Source organism: Cyprinus carpio, chromosome A14 (genome assembly GCF_018340385.1).
Source record: "Cyprinus carpio isolate SPL01 chromosome A14, ASM1834038v1, whole genome shotgun sequence".
Lineage (NCBI taxonomy): Eukaryota > Metazoa > Chordata > Actinopteri > Cypriniformes > Cyprinidae > Cyprinus > Cyprinus carpio.
Window position 1 is genome coordinate 7,405,646 of NC_056585.1, and position 17,940 is coordinate 7,423,585.

The following is a 17,940-nucleotide window of genomic DNA, read 5'->3' on the forward strand; positions in this document are numbered from 1 at the left end:
TTCAGGTGTGCCCCATCACACGCCGCCAGCCCTGACTCGTCCAGCGCCCCTCCTCTCTCCCACACCCACTCCTATCGGGAGCCTGGTGAAGGGCGGCGATTTAGGACGGGGTGCCGGTGATTATCAGGGAGGAGGCAGCTGACTCGCCACAGTATAAATGCCCCGTTTTTTTATCTGGTTTTAGCTAAATTATTTTTAACAACATTGGATTGTAAATTACATAATTTTAGTAAAAGTCAATGACTGAGAGACTTGAATGTTTTAGTTTAAATCTGTTATGTACATTTGAAAAACAGCCACGGGTAAAATTTACCCCGTGGCAGTTCTAGTGTTAAAGTTTGGTGCAACAGAATTATTAGATCAACCTTGTTTTAATTTAGATTTAAAATTATTCATTGCAAACCATTTAGCTATAATTTGAAAAGGAAAAATGCACATTAGGCCTAATGTCTGAAGTGGGCAAGAGGCAATAGGCCTAATGATCATTTAAAATATAATTTGAAGAAGTGTTTCTTTCACAAAATGAGTATTGTATATATAACTATAAAATATAGGTTACTAAATTTTTCTCACTCTTCACCAGGCACTCATGTTACTTCCATTTCTTTCGGGATAAATGAATGAATTCACGTGTTGTAAATCAGTCTGTAGGCCTAGCGCACATAGCCCTAAATTTAGCAATCAACTATGCATATTATAAACTTAACATTTAACATAGATTTTGTTTCTTATTAAATGATTTTGTCTTTGTTACTCTAAATTATAAAGTATGGTAGCACAGCATTTTTGAATGATTGTCTTCATGAGTTTGTCTGCATCCATATTGCATGTTTCCTCTCACTTGTAAATTATGCTTGCAGTTATTTCTTCTAGTTCTTTCAAAGCAGTTCTTTCTGCATTCCCGCTCACATATTTTGTTACATTGAGGTTCCAAATAATGGCTCATTGGCTTTGATATAACACCTAGAAGCATATATTCTTATGCACACATGCAAAGTATGTTGCAGCTGTTATTTCTAGGAAATTATGTTGTCTTTGCTATTCTGTTACTAATAAAATAGTTGTTTTCACTGCTTGTCCTATTTTGGCACAATCCCTTTTTTGAACTTGAGTAGTTTTACTAAGGGCACCCATCTCACATAAAAATGAACTATGTCAAACATATTCTACCTGACATCCTGATATAAATTACTATGAATTTGATATATGGGAATTAATACTGAGACACTAATTTGGGCAGAGAGCACTAATGACTTGTGTAAGACTTGAATCTTAAAGTTGAGGACTTGCAACTCGACTTGAACGCACAGACTCGAGGCTTACTTGTGATTTGATCAAAAAACAGTGAAATTTGCTTTTTTGTGAAAAGTAAATTTTTTGGCCAAGGAAGCTTTTAGCAATTATTTAAAATGCATCTCTCTACACAATAATCTAGTAACAATGTGAATGAACACCACAACAGCTTAAGCTGCAAACTTTGCAAACACAAAATGTATGTCACTGCCAAAACTTTTGGCCATGACAGTACTTGAAGGGGAGGAGCATCAGCTCAACCTAGAGATGTTAGAAGATCAAGGAGGCTACACTGGCCCAGGACTTGGGCTAAGGAAAACCTAAGTGGGGAGGTCTACTAGACCACAGAGCCCAAGAGGTCATTAAAGGAAAGGGAGAGAGGTACCAGATAGCTCCTGACTTTCAACAGGGGAGGCCCATGAGGAACCCTACTCCCCAGTGTTTAAAGTCAATGGTTCAAGTGGTAGGCTAGTTAGCATACACACAAGAAATGCAAGAAAAATAGTGATAACAGTATCTTTTGGAAATGAAAAGTATCTGACTCACCCACTGTAGCTCCCGCACATGGCTCTCAAGGCTTACAGATATCTTCTGGAGACATAGTTGAAGGTAACCACACTTGGGGTCAACTAGATCCAGAATATCAGTATGCAGTTCCTATGTAAAACAGTCAACACATCATCAGTCTAGCATAGGAGCCTGTGGTGCAAGCGCATGGAAGCACCAGCTGAAGGGACAACATAATGTTACTGCACTACTGTAAAATACCAGGGTTAGTGAAGTAGGTCATGTGCCAGTGATGTACTCACAGGTGGCCCTTAGGAGCAGGAAGGGGGTACAGTCAAGCTCCTAACCCCATAGAGCATGGTACTCCACCACACCCGCTCGTGGGTAGGGAGCACCAGCTCAGTTCAGGGCCAAGCATCAAGGAGGCTCACAGGCCTACACTTGAGAAAGAGGAGGAGCCTAATTGAGGAGGCCTTGTAGGAGGCCGTACAACCCAAGAGGTCCCCAGGGTGGGGGGAGGTCCCAATACACGGGGCCTACAACCCCCTGGCTCTTAGACAGAGAAGGCTCACAGAGAAACATACATCCCTGAAATGAAAGTAAAGGCGCAACAGCATAGGTTCCCGGGGTGCAGTTATAGTGTCAGGTCCCTTCAGTGCTCTGCATATAATCTCTGTGAATGGTCCGACTAATTGCCTCAGCAACAGCGTGACTTAAACTGTGGGCAATAGTTAGAGAATTCTCACCACGACTGCAACATGCAGCATGGGAGCTGAACATGCTTCATTCAAGCACTAGAATGCCTCCGAAATCAAGCAAGAACATAAAACCCTGCCGCAAATGTGTAGCTATGAGCTTGTTCAACTCCCACAAGAGGTGAACACACTCATGCAAACACAGTCTGCAGCCTCGGGTAAATGGTGAAGCACTTACCTCCCCTTTCAGTAGTCCCGCAGATACATCATGATGAGCACAGTCCGCCTCCTCGTGAGTCGAAAATGTTCAAGTCACACTAATCCACAAAGAAATAAGCACAATGAGTGCAATGAGCACATTCAACTCCCTCGAGAGCTGAACACACTTGCTTCTCACCCACACACACAGGGTCGTTTGAAACCTCGGGAATCAGAGCAAAGTTTCTGATGAGAGAACATGCACTCCCACTCGTGCTTAGCTGCTAACACAAACAAATGGCAGTGAAGATGAAGAAGAGGATGATGTGTTCTATCGGCACCCTTTTATACTGTGGTCGCACCGATAGTGACGTCATAGGCTGTCACCGGCTAAAGACATTGTCGTGTTAAGACATTTGCTTAAGACACCAGCGACGCTGAGGGTGTTCCCCATAGCAACCACTAGAGAACACAGTTCGAGTTCCCTTGTAAGGGAACTAAATGCATCTCTTGTTTTTTTAGAAGCTTTGCTATTTTTTGCATCCCTGTTATCAAAGTTTAGGGCATTTCTAAATGCATTTTAAAACCCTGATTTGCGTTATTTCAATTTTTAACATCGAAATGAAGTAATAATAATAATATTAATAATAATATTAATAATAATAATAATAAAATGAGTTGTTTCTGATATTTCACAGTTTTATGAAATATGTTTTATTATTATGTACAAAATCATGCTGTGGCACTGAAAAATATTATGTTCTGGCTAAATGAGTTTAAGAAATTGTACTTTATTTTGATAGGACACTTTTGACATTATACTTACTATTAGTATTAGTTGACTGTCCTTTTAATATCTGTTAATCAACTTATTCTACTAACACTAACCCTAACCTAACAGTCTATTAATACTCTCTTGAGAGTTAGTTGACATATAGTTGCAAAGTTACTTATTGTCTAAAGTCGACAATATTCAAATAAACCCAAATTGAAAAAAGTAATGAAAAAATGTTTCATTGTGCCATGAGCAAAGTGTTGGGGAACCAAAATCACCAATTTTAACATATCTTAACACTTAAAGAACATATTGAATAGTTCTCTTACATATCGAATAGTTATCTTTCAAATACAAATCATTATCTAAAGAACATAAGTTTTGTGCCTTAAAAAAAAAAAAAACACAATTTCAAATAGTTCCAAATAGTCCTGCAATGTGATTTCAAGAATAATACTGATATTGGAAGGGCAGGCTAATTTCTAAGAAGAAATTTTATCAAAAAAGCCCACTCTGTTTAATACCTCTGAACTGTTGCATTCGTCAGAAACACTTTCAGTGCTCAGGGCAGATTTGCTTTCAGTGCGGCAGGAGTCTCGCCGTTCTGAATGCTTGACTGTATTTACATAGTGAAGGATTATGGAGGGCTGACAAAATTGTCCCTACAGTCTCTGAAATGGCCTCTGGAGAAATGTTGAGCGATTAGCTACTTTAAATATCCTGCTGAGGGACATTCTTTTGGTATTAGGTCCACTGTGGGTCATTAAGATGATGAGCTCAGAGGGTCAGTTTTATTTAACAAACGTTAGCCCTTTCAATCCTTTGTTTCAGAATGAAAACGAATGCAACATATGTGAAGAATTTTTTTATTTTTTTTTTGTTATGGAAGTAAAATGAGAGGAAGTGGAAAGAATTGTGTTTGGGGAAGTTGCGAGGAGTATGGAGTCCTGCCTGCGCTGCTGGAAAGGTCTGTGTGTGGAGTTTATTCCAGAACTGTGTGTCTGTATTCTTCTGTTCGGATGATAGAGTGCCTACACTTCACAGGAAGTTGATTCCCTCTCAGACTGCAGCGATGGAGGCTTATGGCAGCGGTGATAAGACACAATAAGAAGCGAGTACACCTCTTCACACCCGCTTAAAGTGCTCGATCAGCAGAAACCAAGCATGTGAGCTGTTAGGAAAGAGAGAAAATTAAAGCAGGCTTCGCTGTCAGAATCACAAATGTAAAAATTCGAACTGATTTTCGAAGGCGTCATTTTTAGTGGTTTTTTGCTAACGCAAACGTGAATGACGTTAATATTTAGCAGCTTTTTTAAGACAGGTGTGCTATTTTTTGGAAAACAGAATATCATTTTATTTTTTATAGAGACTCGGAGATGGGCTCTTTTGATTGGGCCACTTAGCAGCCATCCATGCAACCGCATAGCAACATGATGAAATACACTCGGAACACCTTAGCAACTGCATATCAATGCCCTGGCAACCACCCACAACATATTATGCACACGTCATAATGCAACATTTCTGTGGCAATAGTGCATTCACTGGTTCTAATAGTGGTATTATTGCACTGGATTTAAAAATAACCAACAGAATCTGTGAAGTATTTCCAGAAACATTTCTGAATGTAATCCTCGGATATGGTTTGACAGTTTTGCTTTGATCAACTTGTCCAGCATTCATTCTTGTTGTGCCAGAGTTTATCATTTTCAGCGTGTTCACCATGAAGCACTCGGCTTCCACAACTGCATGCATTCAGCTACATGACAGACTGAGCATGTATTCATGGGATGAAGTAAATGCGCATGAATGCATAATGCTGGAAACATACAAGCTGTGACATGTTTGTTAAATCAGAATGGGTGTTAGCTCCAAACAACCATTCAATTTGCAGCATTTCACAGACAATAAGACAAACAGCCTTTGTAGTTTTAAAGTATTTCAGCTCTTGTGCGTCAGGTTGTGATATGTTAAGCAGTTTACCACGTTCAGAACTCCCATCAGTCAGACAAGCTGAGAGACTCTCCCAAAGGCCCGATATTATTTACAGTTAACATTTTTTTATGCAGTAAATTTTAAAGGTTTCTGTCTTCCTGTCAGAATTCTCAGCTCTCTGTGTATTTTATGCAACACACCAGCCCTGGTTGTATAATGTCTAAAATGGGGAGGCCACTGTTAAATGGATGGGCACAATGTAGTGTGTGTGTGTGTGTGTGTGTGTGTGTGTGTGTGTGTGTGTGTAAGGGGAGGGAACACAATCTATCAGTCACACACTTCCTTGCTCCTCTTAACTAACTAACCAATTAACTAACTAAATAAATAAAGTGTTGTGGTCCCATTCATTTATTTTATGGGATGTTAAAATATCTTTACATTATATACACTATTCACATCCCTTCACAAACTAATAAATACCATGGTAATACCATTCATATTTTCAAAGTTTGTACCCTAGAATACCATCATATTGTAAATGCCTAGATGCATGTTTATTTAATTGTTTAGTTAGTTAGTTAGTACATATTGAATTGTTATGATATTATGTTTTTTTAGGTTTTGCTTTGCCCACTAAACTATCATTATTCATGATTAATATGGTTTTCTGTTGTGCTCAAAGCGATATTAATCCTAAATTTTACCAAATCTGTAATTGCTTATTAAATTAAAATGTAGTCCTGAGGGGTTTCACTTTCAGCTCATTTGACACCCACAATATATGTAGTATGTAAACATGTAAAACTTTATCTTTGGATGAAGTGAATATATAATATAATATAATATAATATAATATAATATAATATAATATAATATAATATAATATAATATAATATAATATAATATAATATAATATAATACATTATACTGCTTATTTCACTGATGCTTATAGTCTCACATGATAAAATATTAAAGTATTGTATGGTATAGTATGTGAGAAGAAAGCGTGACATGACATGCAAAACATGAAACTAGCACAACTAGCAATCAGTTATGAGTGAGTGAGCTTAACTGCAGGACGCCTCATTTAACCAACAAGAATCAAATATCCCATAGAGCTGTGTAAAGTCATAATCAACTGGTAAACTTCCCTCACTTGACCGGTTTTCAGAAACAAAAGCAATCACCACATTTTGAATGAATTTGTAACATGTGACTTTTAAATCAAGGGTTTCTACTGTAAATAAAATGGCCAGCTGTTGTCATACTCTGGTGGCCAATAAGATGAACAAATCACAGCTGTGTGTCTTCAGAGCTGATAATCACATCTGGATAACCCATCAAGTTCTTATCTTAACTAGCGGCATCTAAATGTGGATTCAACCTAAAGGCAGCCAATTGGGTGATGCCTGTCTAGCTTCCCATTAAGACTCTGAGAATGAGTAATGTGACGTGACAAATCTAGAAAGCTCGCCTTATCCGTCATCAGACATGTGCCGCTTGGACACTGTAGTAGTATATTTATTTGTCATTTCACATTATAGATGTGTAGTTGAGCATATAGGCTAGGTTCAGACAGGCATGAGAGCATGTGTACATGCAGAAGCTCAGTCCTGTGAGTCCAGTGTGTCTGCATGTTGGCTTTATTATCCGGAGCAAGGCCAACCACATGAGACAATCAATATTTTCTGTTTTTCTGTATTTCTGTATTTTCCCCATGGTGAAAATACAGCAGGCGTTTAAAGGTATAGATCACCTAAAATGGAAATCCTGTCATCATTTACTCACCCTCATGCCATTTTAAGATTTGACTTTCTTCTTTGGAGCACTAAAGATGATGTAATCAGAATGTTCAAGCAGATTTTATGCAGGGAAAGTGAATAGGGATTGACATGAGCTCCAAAAATGTCAGAAAAGCACCTGTTACATTTGACAAAAGTAATGCATACCACTCATGAGCTATATTTCAAATCAGAAGTACAAATGTTATTTGAGAACTGTGGCAGTGAGGAAGATATTCTGTAAAAAAAATAAATAAAATAACTTCCTCCTCAGAAGGCTTGTACACAAATCATGGACTACTGTTATAGTACTTTTATAGTGCTTATTTGTCATTTTTGGGGTTTGACATTGCCTGTCCCCTTTTGCTTCCACTGCATGTGAATAAACTGCAGGAATATTCTGCCTAAAATATCTTTGTGTGAGCCACTGAAGACAGAAAAAATAATAAGCAGATGACAGATTTTTCCTTTATGGGTGAACAATTCATTTAGAGCCTGGGGAGCCCCAGAGGACCACAAGAGAGTGCTAGGCGGTCTGTAAAATTGTTCTACATGTAAAAATTCATAATAATAATAATTTTTAGAATAAGGTTTGATGAAAATGTATAGGGTTCTTTGGCATTAAAAAGTTGTGGCATTAAAATCTGTGCTATAGAGGATAGGTAACCAAACACCAGCCTGCGTCATTTAATGGGACTTTTAAAGAATAGCCCTTGTGCACTCTTATGCAATAGTTTACATTTTTGGAGAAACATAACTTTGCGGAAGCAAATTCAGTAGAATTGCAGAGGTTAAGTCCTCTGAATGACATACTCATCATTCAGTAAATGTAGCACAGGCGCAGAGCTGTTAGCATTAGCAGTATGTTAACTTTAGAGGCAATGGAATTAGTTTATTTACACTATATGATGCCTAACACCTTTGATTTCCATTTAATGATCATTTTTGCTTTCCGTACGAGTGTTTCATTTGTTGTAAGATGACAGGGATTCCCTTCAGTTAACCTTATCCTGCACAGTGACATACAGTAACAAGACTTGCGTATCACTGTGAACCTCCCTGTGGTGTGAATGACAGTCGTTGTGGAAGTGTGAATTGGGGCACAGTTGCCAGGATAAAGACGTTCAAAGTCACCACACTACGTCATTCCTCTCTTGTGAGTGACACTGCTCAACTTGACACTAACTGCATTTCATTGCTGTCACTCTTGTCTCCTCAAATCACTAGCTCGTGCTGGAAATGAGTGACTTCTGATCGCTTTGCCTCTGCAAATCACTTTTGGTGTAAATGCACCATTATTCTGTCTGTTGGCATTATTTTTAAATATTCTCTGCACATTTCATACCACATATTCAGGCATATTATTATGCAGTCCTCATTGTCCTGTGGGGCTACACTACACACCATCAGGGTCATCTGTTGCACCATCTTGTGCACCTTCATGTGTGATTTTATGTTGAGTTATATTTTTTGAGCCTCAGGACAGATGTGTTTGAACCAGGAGCAAGGTTTTGTTCCCTAAGGCTTTGTCCTTTGCAACCCTTTGCATTTCATTATCAGGCAGAGATACAGATGGGCTCGTTGTGCCATCATGTTTTTGTCTTTAGTGATTACTCTTAGCTTTCTCTATTTTGGTTTTATCACGTGATAGAAAGTCTAAGGCCTCCTCAAGCCATACGGCTGACCCATCAAATCTGCGGCCTATAATGCATCAAACTAATATTGCTGTAGAGACAAAATGCAATGCGATAAAGTTAGCATTTTTAAACATTTGCTCACTAAAAAAGAAATCATTTCAAATCAATGACTTAATAACAACAAACAACCTGGATTTTATGTTTCTAAACGAAACATGGCTAGAAAACATCTGCAGTGCAACAGTCCTCAAGGAAACAGCCCCTCCTAACTTTAATTTTATAAGTGTCTGCAGTACTGTTAGGAGAGGTGAAAGTGTAGCTGCTCTATTTAAGGATGTCTATCAATGCAAGCAAGTGTCATTTGGTCAGTACTTGTCTTTTGAATATCTAGGGATTGTGCTGAAAGGTGCTCCACGCATTCTGTTTATCATTATTTACAGGCCTCCAAAATACTCTCCAGCCTTTGTTGAAGAGTTCACAGAAATGCTTTCAATGATTTACTGTTTTTCTATTGTAGGGGATTTTAATATTCACATAGATAATGCAGAAAACAATACTACAAAATAAATTGTAACTATTTTAAACACTTTGGACCTGATTCAGCATGTGCATGGACCCACACACAATCGTGGACATACTCTAGATTTAATCATCAGTAGAGGTCTAAACTTTTCATCCACTGTTATTAAGGACGTAGCACTATCTGATCACTTCTGTATTTTCTTTGATATACTGATCTCTGCTACCACTGAATCTAGATCTGTCTCTGTCAGAAAGAGATGCATTAACAAAAACACTAGTGTGCTATTTATGGTAGGCTATATCTCTAACACCAAGCATTTTTGCAGACTCTGATCTTCTCCTTGACTCAAAAGTTAAGAATGTTATTGATGGCATTGCTCCTGTGAAAGTCAGAAAGAAGACTGGCAGATAAAATCAGCTTGAAGAAAATCAACAGCAGTACAGAGTATGAAAAGACAATGCAGAAAAGCTGAGCGGATGTGACGGTAGACAAAACTTTAAATTCACTATAGCATCTATAAAGACAGCCTTCATGCTTTTAATGTAAAACTAGCCACAGCTAGACAGACTTTCTTCTCAAACCATATAAACAGTAACTTAAACAACACTCACTCTCGTTTTGGAACTGTTGAGAGACTGACAAACCCCCCGAAGTGAGATTCCCAGTAAAATGCTCTCCGACACCAAATGCAAGGAGTTTGTTTCCTTCTTTTCTGAGAAGATCAGTAATATCAGGAAGGCGATTAGCACATCCCCAAATTATGCAGAGGTCAGACAGATTCGACCACAATATCAAAAAGACACTATGTCTGCTTTTGAAGAAATTGATAGCAAAATTTTGGAAGACATAGTACGGCACCTTAAATCGTCAACCTGCTATCTTGACACACTTCCCACATATTTTTTCAAAAGTGCGCTTAACTGTTTAGAAGCAAATCTCTTAGAAGTAATGAACGCCTCACTTCTTTCTAGGACTTTTCCAAACTCCCTGAAAAGTGCAGTTGCTGAACCCCTTCTGAAAAAGAGTAATCATGATAACACCATATTGAGCAACTATAGAACAATATCAAATCTTTCTTTTACAGGCAAGATTATTGAAATTGTAGTTTTAGTCAGCTGAACAAATACTTAAACTCAAATGGATAACTGGAAAATTTTCAGTGTGGTTTCCTACTGCATCACAGTACAGATATTTGCTTAAATTCTGATTCTGGCAAAATATCAGTGCTTGTACTACTAGATCTCAGTGCTGCATTTGACACTGTCAATCATAACATACTACTAGAGAGACTGGAAAACTTGGTCGGGCTTTATGGCATGGTAATCAAATGGCTGAGGTCATACTTAGAAGCGAGAGGTTATTATGTGAGTATAGGAGAGCATAAGTCTAATTGGACGACCATGACATGCGGAGTCCCACAAGGCTCAATTCTTGCACCACTCTTGTTTAGCCTGTATATGCTCCCACTAAGTCAAATAATGAGAAAGAACCAAATTGCCTGTCATAGCTATGCTGATGATACACAGATTTACCTAGTCTTATTGCCAAATGACTACAGCCCGATTGACTCCCTCTGCTAATGCACTGATGAAGTTAACAGTTGGATGTGCCAGAACTCTCTTCAGTTAAACAAGGAGAAAACTGAAGTAATTGTTTTTTGTGACAGAGATTGTGTTCAAGGTGAATGCATACCTTGACTCTAGGGGTCAAACAACTAAAAATCAAGTCAGGAATCTTGGTGTGATTCTGGAGACAGACCTTAGTTTCAGTAGTCATGTCAAAGCAATAACTAAATCAGCATATTGTCATCTCAAAAACATTGCAAGAAGTAGATGTTTTGTTTCCAGTCAAGACTTGGAGAAACTTGCTCATGCCTTTATCACCAGCAGAGTGGACTATTGTAAAGGTCTCCTCACCGGCCTTCCCAAAAAAGACCATTAGACAGCTGCAGCTCATACAGAACACTGCTGCCAGAATTTTGACTAGAACCAGAAAATCTGAGCATATCACACCAGTCCTCAGGTCCTTACACTGGCTTCCAGTTACATTTAGGATTGATTTTAAAGTACTTTTACTCACTTTTAAATCACTCAATGGCCTAGGTCCTAAATACATTGCAGATATACTCACTGAATATAAACCTAACAGAGCACTCAGATCATTAGGATCGAGTCAGTTAGGAATACCAAGGGTTCACACAAAACAAGGGGAGTCCGCCTTTAGCTATTATGCTCCCCACAGTTGGAACCAGCTTCCAGAAGAGATCAGATGTGCTAAAAAATTAGTCACATTTAAATGCAGACTCAAAACTGTTTAGCTGTGCATTTATTGAGTGAGCACTGTGCGATGTCCGAACTGATTGCACTATATTTTATGTATAATAATTTTATATTCTTAACTGTTTAGAATTCATTTTAAACTTTTTAAATCAATGTTTAAATAATTGTCAGTTTTTAAATTCCTTGTTTTATTGTTGTGATTATTTTTTATTATTATTATTTTCTTTTCTTTTATGTAAAGCACTTTGAATTACCATTGTGTATGAAATGTGGTATATAAATAAACTTGCATTACTTGAAATACATAATGTGTAGGCTAAATCTAATACAGTGTGTGTAGAGCTGATGTGCTGCAAATGTTGTCATTGTGTGTCTTTTTATCCACTTCCAATGTGTCAATGTTTGCAAAATGTGATGTTATATAAAATATTTATCTGTAGTTTTAGTTTCAGGAAAATGTTGACAATGTCTTTACAGCTCTGCATGTTCTGTGCTGTGTTTCCCCCAAAAAGGTGTTAAGATGGTGACCATCTATTATGCAGCATTTTATGTGCTGGCTGCTGACAATGATTCCCAATGCACAGTCCCATAACAGTCATAATTCACACATCACGGATGGAGATTCACAAGTCTCAACAGTGAGATATGCAATAAAGTTTAATGTAGAGAAATACCAATAAAATTTACAATAGTAACATCTGGCTATCGATGACTATTATCAATCTTTCTTCAATAGCATGTATCACATTATACTACAAGATGTATTCTTATTGAAGCAACTTCAACCTGCATTTTAAAGAAATTTATCATAATGTTTGGATAGCCATGGAGGTCTAAAATATGTTTTTTTTTTGTTTTGTTTTTTGGTATATTCCAGAAACATACTTGGATAAGTTTTCAGATAAATAACCTCAACTATTGGTTCCAAAAACTGAGGTAACTTTCATTGTATGTTAGGCATGTTATGTTAGGTTTTTGACATTGTATGTTAGGTTTCATTGTATGTTACCAGGATAGGTAACTGAGAATATACAATGGTTGCCAAGCTGATAAATGTCAACTGAAAAAACTCCTAATAGCTATAAATACAATTAAATCTCACAAAGAATGATTGTGTGTTACACAACCGTAACCATCCTGCAGCAAAAATTTGCATATGTGATTCCCTGAATGTGAGCACTCGGCGCTCCCATGAAAGTGATGTGGAGTGTGACAAAATAAGAGGGGAGGGTCTCAATGAAATCCAACCACAAATGTTCACAGGAGACGCATTTGAAACGCATGTACATATCAGGTGGAAACAGTAATGCATCTTGGCAGACCACTTGTGATCAGATCAACACAATTGCATGTTAATATCAGCTGGAAGCAGGGTCTCAGGTGTTGCACGCTGCCTGGTTTCACCACATCAATGACAATGAAGTTGTATGTTTTAGACAAGTGGGAACTTTAATGTGGAGAGAAGGGGTTGGTAGTCGACCAGGATAAGCAAGGTTGATCATAGCATCAAAAAATATCAATTCTGTTTAATTCTTAAATCAATTGTTAAAATAACTTCTCACTCGAGTAGTAACTGAATTGGAAAAGTCATGAGTTTGAGAAAACAGTGTTTAAAGTGTGCCAAGATTGGGTCGGACATTTCTTTTGCTTCAGTCTGTGTCTCTTCTCTCTGGAGATCAGCTGTACCGTCCAGAGTACAGCTGTAGCCTAATGGTTAGAGAGCCGGACTAGTTACCAGAAGGTTGCAGGTTCGAGTCTCGGTGCTGGCAGGAGTTGTAGGTGGGGGGAGTGAATGAACAGCACTCTTTTCCACCCTCAATACCAATGGCTGAAGTGCCCTTGAGCAAGGCACTGAACCCCCAGTTGCTCCCCCGGGGTGCTGGATATAGCTGCCCACTGCTCCGGGTGTGTGTTCACGGTGTGTTCACTTCTCACTGCTGTGTGTGTGCACTGGGATGGGTTAAATGCAGAGCACCAATTCCGAGTATGGGTTACCATACTTGGCAAATGTCACCACTTTCACTTTCACAGGCACCAGCTGATTAAAGGCAGCAGTAAGTGTGTGCGGATGATGAGGTGGAGGATGAAGAACATCCTGCCAGGCTTTGTGCAAATCAGCTCAAGTCTGGATAGGAGTTGTGGAGTGATAAGTGCACCTCCAGGAAGATTCATATTGCCTCTTGTCTGGTGGATACTGCTCCACTAGATACATTATAAATCATTTACAGAGTCATTTTGGAATGCAATATCCGCTACTAAACTCCAGCTTTTCTCCATGTTATTATTCCAAGCCCTCCAAGGGATGGAGGTCTGAGGGTCTTAAGCTTTAAAAATTGAAAATTGATCAGTAGCTGAGCAGGGAAGAGTTTCTCTCCACTGGGGACGATCCTCCTCATCATTAGCATTTACAGTGTTAGCACAGGCACCCGCGAGGCACTTACAAATACCAGCTTTCCAGAGATGAGAACAGGGGACCTGTGTCTGAAAAATATTTTATTTAACACATTTCTGTCAAATTTGGACAGAGATGTTGTAATTTTGCCTTGATGGAAAACCCTCATACAGTATGTTTTATTTACTGATTGAGTGGCTCTCAAGTGGTTTTGCTTGAGGACCAGTTTTACATTTTACATTTGATGAACCAACATGGTATCAAAATAAGTTATTGTACAAAAGAAATAAAAATTAACATAAAATCAAACATTAAATGTATAAATATTACTATCACCAGATAAGCTTAAAAGCAGGAAGTCTACTGTTAGTCACTGGCATGTAATTAGTTTAACATTTTCTTTATAGTGGCACAAACAAGGTTTCCTGTTGCTGGAAGTGATATCACATTTAATGTTGTCTGTGTTGTATTTCTCTATACCTTGCATTGATTTGTTTGTGGAATCTGAAGATGAGGGAATGTCATAGTCTGGCAGCGTCCAAAAGCTTAGGGAGCTGATGTGTTGCCTCACTGCCTTATCATGCAATGACTTTAGCTACAGCGAGCGTCTGTGCATGAAAGTACCTCACGAAACTGATTTTGGAGGTTCTCAGACTTCTGAGGCAACATGTTTTGATGATCTACAACAAAACAGAGAGAGGTTGGATGATAAGTAAGCTAATATTTAATTACTACATTGCTAATTTCTCCCTAGAAAAGAAATCAAAATTTGAGGAGTGTTCAAAAATTAGATAGATGCTAGCATGGAAAGTGTTTGCGTCCAAAAGCAGAAAAATACTGCCTCTTGCTAATTTTAACCAAGTGACTGCTGAACCAAAATACTGCTGAGTTTAATTGGCACACATGCTTTGACATCAGTGGGAAGCAGACAGTTACTATTTTGCTATCCTTGCTATGCAGGATTAAATGGTTAGTTTTGTTTTATTAGAAGCATTTAGCAGTGTTTTTCGCACTACAATTTACAATCTTATCAGAAGATTAGAATCATGATCCGGCAGCTGAGAACCAGAGTTGCCAAGTATGCATATTTTTCACGGTTTTTGGCTGCTTTTTTGTTAAGTCAATTTAAAAAAATCACAGGTCAAGGGTTCCATTTTTTGGGCTTATTTTAAAAAAAAAACATGTTTGCTTATCAGGAAAACCTGACAAGCAACTTCGTTTCTTTACCTTAATGGTTGCTGTTTTTCCAATACATTGTTGACACTGTCTGGATGCATTAAGAGCACTGTCCTTTACATTTACATTTAATCATTTAGCAGACACTTTTATCCAAAGCGACTTACAAATGAGGAGGACAATAGAAGCAATCAGACGTATGAGAGAGCAACAGAATGTAAGTGCTGTGATAAGTCTCAGTTAGTCTAGCACAGTACACATAGCTAGTTTTTTATATAGAATAGAATAGAATAGAATAGAATAGAATAGAATAGTGCTAGAATTAGTTCGTCAGGCGAAAAAGATTTTTTTTGAAATTGGCCAAAGACTCAGCTGTTCGAATTGAGACAGAGAGGTCATTCCACCAGCTGGGAACAGTCCAGGAAAATGTCCGTATTAGTGATTTTGTGCCTCTTTGGGATGGCACCACAAGTCATCCTTCACTTGCAGAACACAAGCTTCTGGAGGGGGCATAAGTTTGAACTAGTGAGTTTAGGTATATTGGTGCAGCACCAGTTGTTGCCTTATAGGCAAACAACAGTACCTTGGATTAGATTTTATGTGTGCCATTCTATACACATACAGAAAAGCCAAAAGTATAAAAAACAGTCCCATTAAAAATGTTCTTGTCTTGTTTTTCTCCTGCAGGAGAGTGGATCTGACGAGAACACTGGACAGTGAATGAGGATTTTTCCAGAGGGGACCAGAGAGCGTGTATGTGTTTTTCTTCAATGACAGGAGTAATCCGGCTGAGTTGAGGGTCTGAAGGCAGGAGACACTTGCTGGAGGAGTTTCTCAGCGTACATCGGCATCGAGCAGATCCCATTTTCACAGACCATGTGGTTAGCGGTGTGCAAAAACCGGCTCGTTTTGCACCAGCAGGACTGCTGCAGTAGCAGGGCTCACAACGTGTCTCTGTGGATATGGATTTTTTGTTGGTGTGTGACGCTCGTCAGGGGACAGAGCTACCACCCAACCGTGAATACGCAGTATGGGAAATTACGAGGTGCACGGGTTCCTCTGCCCAGTGAGATCCTGGGACCGGTGGACCAGTACCTTGGCGTGCCGTATGCTGCCCCACCGGTGGGGGAGAAACGCTTCCTTCCTCCTGAGCCACCCTTGTCTTGGTCGGGGATCAAAAACGCCACTCATTTCGCGCCGGTGTGCCCGCAAAACATTCACAACGCCGTTCCGGAGATCATGATGCCAATCTGGTTCACCTTTAACTTGGATATAGTTGCCACTTACATACAAGATCAAAACGAGGATTGTTTGTATCTAAACATCTATGTTCCAACGGAGGATGGTGAGTGTGTCGGGTATAATGGAGAAAAAAATAGCGTCTCGCTATTACATTCTGTCACTTCCTGTGTTGTGTTTGAAGCATGAGTTGTTGTCCGGCGCATGCTTTGTCTGTGTACACCATTTCCGTTCCTCATCCTGACTTGATCTGCCATGAAGTCTTTCCATCAACTCTTCCCTTCCATGCCACTGTTATGGGTTCCTCTTTTGTGTTGTTCAAGAGAGCAAACCAAAAAGAAAGAAAGAAAGAAAGAAAGCTAGAAGAAAGTAATGTTTTTAATGTGAGAGCTCAGATTCTAATCTGACATGAAGTTTGGATGTAATGATCTTGGTGCACCTCCCTCTCCTCACTGTCTTGACTGTTCTGGGGGATTAGAGATCTGAGATTAGCTTGCTTGATGCCAGAATGAGCCTTTTGTAGAGTTGCAAAAATGTTCTGGAACACAAGAGGCCTGTGGCATCAGTCCTAACCATGTAAGACCCTTTACTGTCCCACTTTCTTCTGTTAATGTTCAAAGCCTGTCTTGAGGAATTTAAGACCTTTAAACGAATTCGGTGATCAAGTTCAACATTTGCATTCGCAAATATCACCCCAGCACAAAGAGCCTTTCTTACAAACTCTTACAGGTTTGAATGCAAAAAAGCGCTAGCTCTGGTCCAAAACCTAGTGAGCTGCCTTCTAAAGACACGTACATGCTAGAGTAAGCTAGAAGACTTTGAAGGAGAGCAGAGACTTTGATGCTAGGAATGTGTAAAGTTCATTATGAGGGCATGGAGAGAGCTATATCAATTTAAAATTTAGTCGATGGGCACAAAAAACACAATTTTACCTGAAATTTTCAATGGTCAGTGGATGCCCGTGACACAGTATGTTGCAGCAATGATTTAGTTTTTTAATTGTTTAAAATTTGCATTTGCAGATTAAAGATAAGATAAAGATAGGATTTTTAAAATAGATCGGTGCTAGCTTTAGTAGGATTACCAAGTACTGTTTGTTTATCCATCGCTGCCAGTAGCCAGAGGTTTGGTTCGCTAATTTTATTATTATTGTTTTTTACTTTTAAAACTTTTTTAAAATATAATGATTACAGCATCTCCCAAAAAGTGGGGTGGATAAAAAATGGCTGACATTTCCAAAAATGGTGGATACAACCCCTGTTCCTTACTGAAATGCAGCCTCACAAGTGACTGATTTGGAACATTCTACATACTGTAAGCACACAAATACTGCTCCGCACTTTAACCGCATGGGAGACTTGGCAATTGATTTCAATTGAGTTTAACATTTTCAAGTTGCTAAGCTAATGACACAGTACTCTATTAAGTAAAATAAGGCCTAGTAGACACAAATATTGGACTGAATTTTAATTTAGTCATCATTAGATATCCAAGAAGCCAGCATAATGTT

The 17,940-nt window shown here is 38.7% G+C and overlaps 1 protein-coding gene across 4 annotated transcripts in view; it reads left to right on the forward strand.

Annotated features, from left to right (window-relative positions):
- Nucleotides 1-17,940, forward strand: part of nlgn3a (neuroligin 3a) — a 185,429-nt gene that overhangs the window by 32,842 nt on the left and 134,647 nt on the right. For 3 of the 4 annotated variants that reach the window (XM_042769820.1, XM_042769822.1, XM_042769823.1), the window contains exon 2: nt 15,879-16,536. In XM_042769820.1, coding sequence (XP_042625754.1) covers nt 16,068-16,536 — 469 coding nt within the window. In that variant the 5' untranslated portion in view covers nt 15,879-16,067. Of the gene's footprint in view, nt 1-15,878; nt 16,537-17,940 lie in introns of those variants that run through there. The other variant, XM_042769824.1, reaches the window with a different exon arrangement.